Source organism: Mustela nigripes, chromosome 12 (genome assembly GCF_022355385.1).
Source record: "Mustela nigripes isolate SB6536 chromosome 12, MUSNIG.SB6536, whole genome shotgun sequence".
In the NCBI taxonomy this organism is placed as follows: Eukaryota; Metazoa; Chordata; class Mammalia; order Carnivora; family Mustelidae; genus Mustela; species Mustela nigripes.
Window position 1 is genome coordinate 140,389,608 of NC_081568.1, and position 13,161 is coordinate 140,402,768.

The window sequence follows — 13,161 nt, forward strand, 5'->3', positions numbered from 1 at the left end:
AAAAAAAAAAAAAAAAAAAAAAAAAAAAAAAAAAAAAAAAAGGTGCTACTTATAATACACCTGGTAATTTAATAAAAAATAATTTAATGCACTATATAACCAATATACCCAAGACTAACTTTATGTAATAATGCTAGTGGGTAATGTTAGAATAGTGGTATAAAATATGTATCTGGGGAAAATAGGTATTTGTTTTCATTCTCCCTGGCTGTAAAGCCTGTCATCTAATATCTATTTATTCTTCGTCTTTCTAGATTACTAAGGAAGCATTTTCTACTTAATAATTATGAAAAGCTACAAAGGACACCTGGTAATGTCATACCAGTTTAAAGATGAAGAAATGATCCTAAAGACACAATAGACTGTTCCAGAAGTGATATGGGAAGAGCTAAAGATACGGTTGCCAGTTTCCTTAGTGACCAAAAAATTACTGATTTAATGTACACACCCAGCACAGATTTGAAGCTATAATGACATAATCTCTTCCATAATTACTTCCACTTCTCCTTCCCTCCTGCCCAACCACAACCACCTCCCACTACTATCTCATGTGGTCACTCCCATTCTCACCCCTCGTACAGCCTCACACTCTCCTCCTCTCTTATAGTTAGCTCTCGTTACTTATCCCCGGCCCAGCAAACTGCAAGCCCTACATCTCTCTGGTGAGAGAGAAGAGCTACACCACGGTAGCCCAGCTAAGTGCCAGCTTTCCTACCAGAACCTTCCGAACATCATTTCCTAATGAGTATCGCTTCTCGGAATGTCTACAGCACTTACACACCAATTCAAAGCCCATGTTCAATCATTCATTGCTTGCAACAGGTGCCCTAGTTATTCTGACATTTACATCCTGAGTATCCAAGTGTCCTTTCATCTCCTTGACCACAGATCCCATTCCTTGCACTTGATCTGGCTCCAATGGCACCGATTCGGTTTAAAACAGCCCTAAATCCCTTTAAGTTTATGCAAAGTTTTATGAAAAATGGTTTTTGAAGAAACAATGTGGCTTTCATCGTATTCTCAAATGACCACAAGAGACAAAATGCTGTCAAATAATGAATGGGTGCCCATTATTTATACAAAAATATTTGTTAACTTAAAGACTGTCCATCACACAGCAAGTCAACTCTGCTGAACACTAATGAATAGTTCTACTTCTCTGAAAGAGGCTAAAAAAAAAACCAAACAACTCTCGACTTATCGTGTGTAGAAATTCAAGCCTTGGAAACTATTCCGCTTTTCTTATCTAAAGCAGATTCCTTTTATAATTTCAGTAACCCAAGAATAATAAAGAAGCACTGCTGGGTTTTCTGAACCATGAAACCATCAAGCCTTTTCTGTCCTTTTAGTGCCTTAATAAAATTAATTTCACTATGAGGCTTTAATTAAACATAAATATGGGTGCATTCCTAAGAAACTGATAAGAAACAGGGAACGGGAAAAATACTGAAAGGCAAAAACTAATTTCAGGGAAAAAAAGTGTCCTTCTTTCCGTCACCTGATTCCACAGTGCAGAAAAAAATACCAATCTTAATTCTTTCTGGCTCATGAAATTAGATTTCTATTTGCCTGCAAACATAAATCCTGCAGAAGTTCTCGTATGAAGCATATCAAAATTAGCATCAAACACCACATAAACTTATGAATAATTTGCCATCCTTACTGATACTCCCACACAGACGACCGTCAGAGTGTGATGTATCCTGTTCTGTACCTGCATGCTTTGTCTTCTGGCCACTGCCAGGAAGACTCTTTGGGGACTCACACAAAGTGGGCTTTCTTATCTTTACAGTTACCTTTTGTTTCTTAAATCAGTCCTCACATGCTCACAGACTCTGTCTACTGATTTTATCTCCTCCATTGGGAAACAAATTATTCATGCCAAACAAAAGAGATGAAGCCAGCCACCCTTCCTAAAATGCTGTATTTTTGCCTATCCACTAAAACTGGCTTAAAATGATCTGTCTTCAAGCAATGCAGCTCGATTTTCTTTCTGGAAAGAGAAAAATGTGATGAAAATTTGCCTTTCAGTTCTTTTTATCCTGCTTGCCAAGGCCTTAATGAAACTCTTCACTTCTGGGCTAGGCAGTCTCTTTGAGCCCTGGCCAACAAAGCAAACAGGGAAAATACAATCTTACCTGATTAAGAGAGGTGGTGTCTCTAAGCACGGCATCGGGAGGTCTATTAGGCACGGCTACAGCTACCTGAAATCAAAACACATCATGTGTTAAATACTAACAAAGTAAGAGTTACTCTTAAATACTAACAAAGTAAGAGTTACTCTCTTTACTCAAATGGGTATATTTGATGAACAACCCTCCTTCAGAGTAATAAAATTGGCAAGTTAGATAAAAAAGCTTTTAAAAATATTTCCTGCTCAGGAAATAACATTTAAAATTTCCTAACTGCTAGGGGTGCCTGGGTGGCTCAGTGGGTTAAAGCATCTGCTTTCAGCTCAGGCTATGATTCCAGGGTTCTGGGATCGAGACCCACATCGGACTCTCTGCTCAGCAGGGAGCCTGCTTCCCTTCCCCTCTCTCTGCCTGCCTCTCTGCCTACTTGTGATCTCTGTCAAATAAATAAAATCTTAAAAAAAAAAAAAAATTTCCTAACTGCTAGCCTCATCTGTGTAGTGATTTCCCTAAAATGACCCTGTTTAATGAAAGGAATTATACAACCAGATCCATTCTTTAGGTCAGAAGGGAGAAAGAGGTGAAGACTGTTTTCCCAGGGCAAAAAGTGATAATCACTATAAGAATTAGACAAATGACTCACGCCTATATTGATTTCATCTTTAAATGTACTTTACCAAGGGTTCGGGTTTCTCAAGTCGGCTGAGATCCTTGGATGTGTGGATTAACTTTTTTTTTTTTTTTTAAGATTTATTTATTTGACAGAGATCACAAGTAGGCAGAGAGGAAGACAGAGAGAGAGGAGGAAGCAGGCTCCCTGCTGAGCAGAGAGCCTGATGTGGGGCTCGATCCCAGGACCCTGGGATTATGACCTGAGCCGAAGGCAGAGGCTTTAACCCACTGAGCCACCCAGGTGCCTCTGGATTAACGTTCTTCATCAAAGTATTCCTTCCATCATTTTGCCAGTTTCTTCCTCTCTCTCCTCTCTCACTCTAACTCCCACTACACGCACGTTGCTGTACTGGAGGTATCCTGCATTTCCCTGAAGTTCTTCATTCTTTTTCTTTTCTTCAACTTTCTTCTCTTTTATTCTTGAGACTAATGTAGGTAGGTAGGTAGGTAGACAGATGGACAAAGAGAGAGACAGATCTTCAAACTTTCTGGATCCTTCTTCTGAGAGTTCAAATCTACTGTTGAGCACTCTAGAAAATTCTTCCTTTCCTTCATTGTACTTTCAGCTCTGGGACTTGTTTGGTTTCCACTACCTGATTTCCCTTTTTTGATTTTCTCTCTCGGTAGAGTCACTGCATCGCACATGATTTCCTTCAACATGCTCTCCTTTAGTTCTCTGAACACCTTTGGAATAGCTGCTTAGAAGTCCTCGTCTGTGAAGACCTCTCAAAGGTAGTTTCTATGGACCGTTTTGTTCTGGTTTATTTTCCTGTCTCTGGATCTTGTGCTCCTATTTCTTGCATGTCTTATAATTTTCTGTTGATGACTGGACATTTTAGATGACTTGTTAGGGCAACTCCGGACACTGACCTCCTTTCTCATCGGCAGGCCTGCAGTTACTTTTAACTTGTTTATCTGTGTAGTGCCTTGACTAGACTGCTCTGGCTAGGTCTCCACCCCCGCACCGTGAGCAGCCTCTGCTGGTGCTCCTGAGAGGTGAAGCTTAGGGCAAGAACACAGTCACCCTGGAGGAGAGCAGTGTTAGTGGGGCTCTCTGTGACTCTCTGCCTCATTGAGGATCATACCCAACTGTTAGCTCCACTAAGTGCCGGATGATTGCTCTAATATTTTCAACAGTGCCAAGGGGCATAAACTGCTCTAAAGTCAGGCCTCCTCACAGGGCTAGCCTCGGAACCCCAGCTTTGAGGTTTGTTACGAGCCCATGAGGGCTCTCTTTAGCGGTCTCTCCATGGTTCTCCCTAGAAAACTTCCCGTTGGGCTAGTTGTTAGCTTCCTGCTCTCATGGAGCTGCCAGACTCCACCTGATACATGTTTACCACAAACATAAACTAGTTTTCTGTGGGCACCCTTACTTTTAAATTTCCAAATACTCTGTTCCATGGGAACAGACTCAGTTTCCTTGGGAAGTATTTCTTTGAACTCTTACCATGACAGCCTGCCATACCTCCGGGCAAAACAGCTCCTCCACTGCAGTCAGGGGAGGGGGCAAGGAGATTGGCCTACTTACTGCCAAGTGAAGCCTCACTTTACAAGAAGTGGTGTTGGCAGGGCCAGTGGCTAGTGGTCTCCCAGCCTTCCTTTCCCAGTATCAAACCCTCACCCTATGAGCAAGCTGGGGCAGGAGGGAGTGGGCCTGAGTCTTTTCAGCCTACCACAGGTAGAGCAGAGTTTCCACCCTATAGATGGGAGCCGGGGAGAGGATGAGAATGACCTAACTCTGAACTACTTCGACCTGAAAGGAAGCTTCAGCAACATAAGCTAGGGGTGGCGAGAGGGGAAGAAAAACCAGTAACCTCCTCCTGGGAAGAAGGCATCGCCCTATTCTGGGAACTGGACCAGAGGGATCATGTGTTTTGGCTACACACACCTGGAGGGGAGCCTGCATCATGCGGGGAGCCAGGGGACGAGGGAGAAAAGCCAGAGCTGTGGCTCAAACACCATAGATTCTCACTGTTCTTATCAAGATAAAGAGTTCCTTGAATAAACATTTCTTCATTTGCTATATATCCTGTGGACAATTCCCCAACATTTCAAATGTTTGTTTGTTTTCATTTTTATCAGTCACAATGGTTTCACTGGGGAGAGGGTCCAGGGAACTCCTCACACCATTGTTCCAAAAGCAGTTTCTCCATATTGCTTTAAGTACACTTCATTTACTCCAGAATATTTATTATAGGATAATCTTATTACCTCAAACACATGAGAGTTGCCCAGGTTAAATGAATGTCAAATCCAAGTTATAAAACATTTTTAGAAAAAAATGTTTTTAGATAGAATCTGAGAACTAAAGAGTACTAGAACTATCTTACACAAAAGAAGTTCATAAGTCATTAAATGAATAAAGATTTTATTTTATACAAAGATCACGTACATGCATTGGGTTTTCTAAAGACTTCTGGGTGCTACAAAATTTTTATAAGAAAGTAAAAATATTCCCATAATTACCTCAGGTATATTATACTTACATCAGCCAGACTTTTCTATATATAACACATATTATCATTCAAAATACACACACGTAAACAGCATTTCCAATCCAAGGAACACACTCTGATCCAAAGAAGTGTGAATTACTGAGGATATACTCTACGAAATTATACCTATGAAAATATGTGGTTTGTACATATAATAATATGTGTATTCATTTATTTTGCTTTTTTTTTTATTAAAGATTTTATTTATTTATTTGACAGACAGAGATCACAAGTAGGCAGAGAGACAGGCAGAGAGAGAGGGGAAAGCAGGCTCCCCGCCGAGCAGAGAGCCCGATACGGGGCTCGATCCCAGGACCATGGGATCATGACCTGAGCCGAAGGCAGAGGCTTTAACCCACTGAGCCACCCAGGCGCCCCTCATTTATTTTGCTTTTAAGGTCAGAGCCTACCTTAGCTTTGTCTGATGTCCGTTTTCCACCAATGCCTCCAGAGCCAACAACAAAAATAGAGAACTGATTATAACACACAAGCTCCTCCTCAAAGTAAGAATAGACTGAAAAGCAAATTAAAAAAAAAAAAGTTATTCTCAAAAGACATGACTACTTAAATAATATATGATCAGCAAACCCTTTAAAATTTCCAAAAACAAAATCCAGTTACTTAAAGGCATGTAATTTACGATGCCCAAGTTTGGCTTACAAAGCATGATTTTAATTCATTCACTACTAGTCTCTGGAAGGCAAAGACATCTTCACAAATCCTCTCTTCATTATAAAACAGCCATTTCTCTCACCCCTTCTTAAACCCCCCCCAACTGCCTATCGTTTATCAACACTCTCCACCTAGAACACTTCCAAAATTCCCACTATGAAATGCAGGTATCCACACTCTCAAACATTTGCACATTCTGCCAAAGGACTCAAAAAGAATCTGGAATATAAAAGAAATTGTGAGAATGAAGGTCTAAGCTTCAGGAGGACAGAATCATGGGCATTTTCCTCACCATTCTATTCCCAGATATCAGAATAGTACCTGGGAATGAAAAGGCACCTAGTAAATATGAAATTAACTAGTAAATTAATGAATATATGACATGACTGAGCAAGTCAGTGAATAAGTAATGAATGAATGTAGGACAACTGTCCCTCTTTCCACTGACAATTTCCCAGTGAGAATTTGAATACAGTCTTGTGTCTCCAGCTCTAGGAAACTAGAAATATGACTTTGAATGGCAGACTAAGAAAAAATCTAATTATAACAAAAAACAAGGGAAGTCATGGCAATTTGTATTTAAAATAAGATTTTTCTCTTCATTACATAGGAAACTGGATATCTCATTTCATATATACTTTGTCTACAACTTCTAATACATTATTATCCATTACCAAGCTGTAGTTAAATCAATGGAGTAGGTCAAGAGAAAAAAGTCAACATGAAAGCTAAGGTCAACAGCAGAACTTCTGTTTTGTGGTATATTACATATTGGGTAGCACGGGGAGAAGAGTCAAAGAAAACGAGGAGAATTAAGGCCAAATGACAGCCAGCTTCAGGAATGACAAGAAAACATAAAAACCTACAACAGAAAAAGGAGGAGGAAGAGGACAATGAGAAAGAGTAAGAGAGAGAACAGACATACGATGAAACTCTACGAGCTAACACAAACAATGTAGCAAAATATTTAAGAGCATCAGAAACGTTCCCGGCATATGATTCAGTAAAAACAAGATAAGGTCCTCAACAGCATACACAGTAAAACTTAATATCCAGTTAGAACAAAAATGATGAAGCCTATATGCGAACTATCAGACAATACTAAATTTCCACTATAATTCATTTATATTTTATATAAAAAATATTTTTATATTTTTTCACAATAAAGATCTATTTCTTACCTTCTTAAACTTTAGAATAATTTGATTTTAAGTGATGCGTATCTTTAGCTGATGTTTAATTACTAGCATTTCAACATTTATTTAAACTACTGTAACCTTTTTTCTCCCCACTGCAAAGAAAAATGTGGCTCCAGTGTGTAAGTCCCAGTTGAGTTCAATGGCCTGAATGTGCAACGTTAGGAACCTAACTACCATTTGTGAAAATGACTCAGGGGTCAAATGTGTTCCAAGTTCCAAAGAGCTAACAAAGACAAGAATATTTACAGTACAGGCTAATTATCACTGATGGCTATCAGTGTGTTCCTTCTGGCCAAGTTCATACACCAAAGAGCTGAATTCCCACTATGCTCTACATTAACCCATACCTCTCAGCTCTGTGCTTTGTTGGAAACTCCCATCTTCCCACCCCTACCCCAACCCACTCTTTCTCCCCACCTTCGCTTCTTTTCTAAGACCTTATACATTTTTAGAACGCTTATGTTGCTTTCTCACAAACTGGAAAATGAACACAAACCTACCCATCACTTTCTAGTGTGAGGTACTACATTACATATGAGACCTATCAATGTAACAATATTATGGAAAGAACCAGAAGTGAGTTACCATCCACAAGAACTACTAGCCCGGATCCTTTATCTAGGACATCAGCAATGACTCCTTCACATTTTAAGTTTCCTAAAATGAAAAGCAAAATAAATAAATAGACTCTTGAAGATCATCAACTTATTACATTCAGCTAGGAGAGAACATAACATAATTTACACTGTAAGTTCAGCAAAACTATGAAGTTGAAATAATTTTCAATTTAATGCTGAGTAATTCAATATTAAAAGGAAACAGAATACCTAAGTCACTATGTTTGCAACAAGTAGCAACATAATAAAGATCAAACTTTCAATACCCAGAAAATCTACAGACCAGCACATCCTAAACTACGTAGAAAATTAAATTCTATTAGGTTTCTCATACTCAATGTAATGTTTTTTTTTCACCCCTAGGAGGGGGTCACTCAACCTCTGAAAGTTCCATCATGGCTAACAAATGAGCCACTGAGAGACACAGAGACACTGACATCAGTGTCCTGACGCTTGTGGCCCTATGTCTCATCGCCCGCCAGGTTTGAAGGGAAGGCCGTGAACAGCAGTCATACCATGGTTTCCTACAGTTTAAAGAGATTCTAAAATATTCATGTCTCGGATTTTGAATATCCATATTTACTAATTTACTAAGGTAAACTTTAACACTTGCCTAAAGTAAATGTACAGAAGCTACTAAAGAAAAATAATTCATGAGAAACATCCCTTGAGACTAGAAAGGTAGGAGAAATTGAGAGAAATGTTTTTCACACCTTCCTATTTGTATCTCTATTCAGTCATAATCATTTCTTCAGGGATTTATTTACTTTTGAGAGAGAGCACGCAAATGAGAAGGCAAAGAGCAGAGGGAGAGGGAAAGAGAAGCTCAAGGAGACTCCCCGTTGAGCTGGAAGCCTGATGCAGGGCTCCATCCCAGAACCCTGAGATCACACCTGAGACGAAACCAAAAGCTCAATGAACAGAGCCAGGCACCCCCGTTGTAATCATTTTCTAGTATATACCTTCATCTCTCTCTTAAAATCCCTTAGGCAGAAATCGCTAAAGGCAGAAATCTATCTCACACATTTCTGCTTTCCTCATCACCCAAGTTCCCAAGCGAACCCACATTAGGCTGGCTGCACCACAGAGGGACCCTTCTGGCCTCTGCCCCTGCCATCAGGGCCACCACCACACTGCACGCATGTGACACACGCATGCACACAAAACCTTCCTGGCTGGGATCCAGAATCCGTAGTTTATTTTAAATAACAGGAAGGGGTGCCTGGATGGCTCAGTCGGTTAAGTGTCTGACTCTTGATTTTGGCTCAAGCCATGATCTCAGGGTTGTGAGATTGAGTCCCATGTCAGGCTCCATGCTGAGCATGGAACCTGCCTGAGATTCTCTCTCTCCCTCTGCCCTTCTCCCCTCCTAAAAAAAATAAAAAATAACAAAATGAAATAAAATAACAGTAAAAGAATACAATGTAGTAACAGACTGTTTCAGGATGTAGCCTGGTTAGAGAATTCATCTAAAACTGAAAACTGTGCCTTGCACATGGTAGGTGACCAGTGGATACCTGAAGGCAGCTGTCATACACTGGACACCGCCTCACAGAAAACGTGGGCTGTAATACACTGCAATAAAGCTTTTCGGCTTGAAGCAGTAAGAATCTCACAACATTTTTAGTAAAATAAAAAGATCTGGGGAAACATTAAAGGAGTCCAGCTATGTGCTGACCTCTACATTATATAATGTGAAATGATAAACATTTTTTTAATTTTGCCATCTTATATGGTCAGTATTTAGACAACATGCTGACATTAGAGCAGTGAAATAAACCAAATCTGTCAAATTATAGTGGAAGAATGAGAAAAGCAGCTTAACTGAACTAGTCAGATACTACTGAGAAAAAGAAAATTCATTACTAAGGCAGATGTGATTTTATTTACTGTAAAAGAAAATAGGAAAAAGTTAATTCCAAGAAATTCAGCTGTATCTTTTAATGTGGTTTGCTTAATGAAAATCACTACCAATATAAACACCTGAGAAAGGAATCAAAAACTATATTCATAGGAATCACAGTAGATTACACACAATTACTAGGTTTAGAATACACATACTTTTAGAAAAGACTTTTTTCCATTGCTAATAACATATACATCCGTGGAGATAAACTGTCAGTACTCTGAAGTAATTTATTAATAAAGACCATAACAGGACAAAGTTTAAGGTCACCAAAACAGCTACTCCTTCGCATCAATCTACTCTAACGGCTGACAGGCACATCAGCACCTTGCCATATGATTTATTTAAGTCATTCTGTGCCCACTTCACACAATGGTTTGGAAGGTTAGTCAGGAAATAAAACGAGGGTATGATTAAGAAATCAGTGTATCATGAACTCACCTGCTCTGGGAAGTGGTTTATATAACTCCAAGTATTGCTCCCCGTGGAGAACCTATGGCAGAATAAACACAAGTTTATTAGCCGACTTTCCTGTCTCACAGGTTCTGCTGTGAATACTGCTAATCACAAGTGATATCTCACCATCCACACACTCACGTCATTATTCCCCCAAATTACCTGTCTCGGTTTCGCTTCTACTTCTTAAGCATATGATGCAAAATTAATCAGTCTCCCAATCTAAAGACTGTCAGAGCTTCTGAAGCAGAAAAGGTATCTTTGCGTTCTTTTTTGGCATTCATGACTCTTTGTTGACTGATAATTATGGATTATTTGCCAATACAAACACTAAGCTTATCACTGTGTCTGGAATATACTGGGTATTTAATAACTGTCGTTGAATAAAAATAAACAAACTGGCCATGCAAGTAAAGTAATTTCGAATCACACATACCACATACAAACAACTCAGTAAAACACAAAAGTAAACCTTACAACCACGTTCAAAGTAAAAAACTATCAATATCAACATTTCCTTGGTGTAATAGCTTATAAATTATCTATTTCTATAGAGAGAGCCATAGATATATGTTTATCTATAAGATACGTCTTATAAATTATCTATTAGTAGATAAGTGTAACTTGATAGCCACATAACCTCAATGGATGGAAACAAGAATACATCAATACGGGTAGGAAAGTAATAGGACAGGAAAAACAAAACCCGATCAACATGTTCAAGTGACCACACCCACTGGCACGGGATGGCTTTAATTTCGTATCTTTCTCCAAGCCCAGAAGGGAACAAATGGGACAAATGCGGGACAGTCCACTGTATCACAAAGTCTGGAGGCTTGAAGCTGGGAAGACAGGGGTTTTGATTCAAGATGGCTACTCTTCCTTGCCAGAGATTCTGAACACCATTTATGACTGTTCCAACTCCTTCCAACTCAGAAGGAGTATTTTGCAGAAATTTGAAACATTTGCTTTAATTGTCTGTACTTCAATTATCCAAACAAAACTGGATGCAGCAAAGACCATGGGACAGGGACTAAAACAAACTACTTGTATATATACCTCTTGCCTCCCTCCCAACTTCATCAGATGCTCAAATAAAAATCAGTTTTCAGGGGGTGCCTGGTGGCTTAGTGGGTTAAGCCTCTGCCTTCAGCTCAGGTCATGATCTCAGGATTCTCGGATTGAGCCCCACACCGGGCTCTCTGCTCAGCAGGGAGCCTGCTTCCCCCTCCCTCTCTGCCTGCCTCTCTGCCTACTTGTGATCTGTCAAATAAATAAAATCTTTTTTTAAAAATCCGTTTTTACAGATTCAGAGCAGCAATGGGCTAATCGACCTTCTAGTAAATGGGTCCTCTAATTATCAAAGTCAGAGGAATGGGCTCATAGCTCTATGTATGATTCAAGAGTTATCCCTGGGCTCAGTACTGAAACCTTACTCCAAGAAATGAAATCTACCTCACCTCAAAAACTTTCTCACAGTTGTTCAACTCCTTCCTTCCTGAAACAATCTATTCGCTTTGCTTCTCAGATACCACATCCACCTGAGCTCATAATCAGAGCTCATCCCTCACCAGTCATTCCTTTTCAGTCTCTCCGGCTAATTTTTCCACATGTCTTCACCCTCTCAACACTTGAGGGTTCCTGAGCTCAGGCTCTTCTCTACTTACATTCCTACCTTACACTATTTCATCTAGTCTTGTGTCTTTACACATCAATCAAAGTCTAAGAACCCCAGCAGCACCTCTTCCCCACATTCAAGACTCATATATTCAACTGCCCATTGTAGACCTCCACTTGGATGAGTCAAAGAAACTCAGGTGTGTCCAAAACCAACTCCTGATCATCCCCACCTTAAAGTAATTGTATATATCTATCTTATGATATATAATATGTTATATTAATTACTACACATAGTTAATATATTACATGTAATTATAAATAATGTATAGAGACATATATGCACATATATCATCCAAGTTACAAAAACCTTCATCCTTGACTCCTTTTTCCTCTCCCTCACATCCAGCCTTTTGTATAAATTATAGAAGAGACCCCTAACAGGCTTCTCTGCTTCTGCTGGGCTCCCGTATCATCTACAGAGTAGCAGAAATGAGCCTGTGCGTGAACACAGGCAGATCCTATCACTCCTCCACTCAAAACACTACAAACAGTGATAAGCTGAAATCCTAATGACTACAAGGCCCTCTTCTCCTACCACTGTCCTCTGGCTCCTCCCACAGCTATACTGGCCCCCTTCCTGCTCCCAGAATAAGCCAAGAATGCACCTGCCTCAGGGCCTTCCACATTTGTTCTCTCTGCCTCAAATCCTCTTCCCAGATCATGACCTGGGTTGCTCCTTCACCAGTATCATCAGGTAAGAATTATCACCCCCATTTTATAGACATGGAAACTGAATCTTAGCGAAGTTCTTTACCCTTGGTCAAACAGCAAGTAAACGGCAGAGAGAGAATTAAGAACATTATGCCATAGCCGGGGGGACCTTAATGCTCTTTTATTCTTTTTGCTTGCCCCTTCAACTAACTCTCTTCTCTTATGCTTAAAGAAAAATCCAAAGATATGCAAAGTCTTTATTCCTGTATCAAGTGCCCCAGTTTTATTAATACACATACGTGTGTACACACACGCCCGTGCACACAGACACACACACACACACAATGTGAGAGAGATCAATCATATTTAAAGAAACCAAAAAAAGCAAAATAAAGATTTCTTATTATGGATACCTTTTCCAAATTGACTGAAAGCCCAGGAATCTCTGATAATTCTCCACCTACTATAGGTTTCTGAGCTATAATAACTCCAAAGGTAGGCAAACAGGAGAAATCGGTGCTTCCTTCATATATAAATTTCATATCTTTCGGTTCCTTGATCGATGCCCCCACGCCAAGGGCATACATAATAGTTTCCAGTTCCGTATAAGCAGAGGAAAAGGAAGGAAGTTTATGGCTAATGGCTCCAGCCTATGAGAGAGATAGAGAAAATTATTTTCTC

At 39.7% G+C, this 13,161-nt stretch overlaps 1 protein-coding gene across 1 annotated transcript in view; it reads right to left on the reverse strand.

Annotated features, from left to right (window-relative positions):
• Nucleotides 1-13,161, reverse strand: part of HSD17B4 (hydroxysteroid 17-beta dehydrogenase 4) — a 90,658-nt gene that overhangs the window by 32,854 nt on the left and 44,643 nt on the right. The window contains exons 13-17 of the mRNA XM_059416072.1: nucleotides 12,894-13,130; nucleotides 10,135-10,186; nucleotides 7,756-7,827; nucleotides 5,710-5,813; nucleotides 2,139-2,204 (exon numbers count right to left, since the gene is read on the reverse strand). Of these exons, the coding sequence (XP_059272055.1) occupies nucleotides 2,139-2,204; nucleotides 5,710-5,813; nucleotides 7,756-7,827; nucleotides 10,135-10,186; nucleotides 12,894-13,130 (531 nt within the window). The remainder of the gene's footprint in view (nucleotides 1-2,138; nucleotides 2,205-5,709; nucleotides 5,814-7,755; nucleotides 7,828-10,134; nucleotides 10,187-12,893; nucleotides 13,131-13,161) is intronic.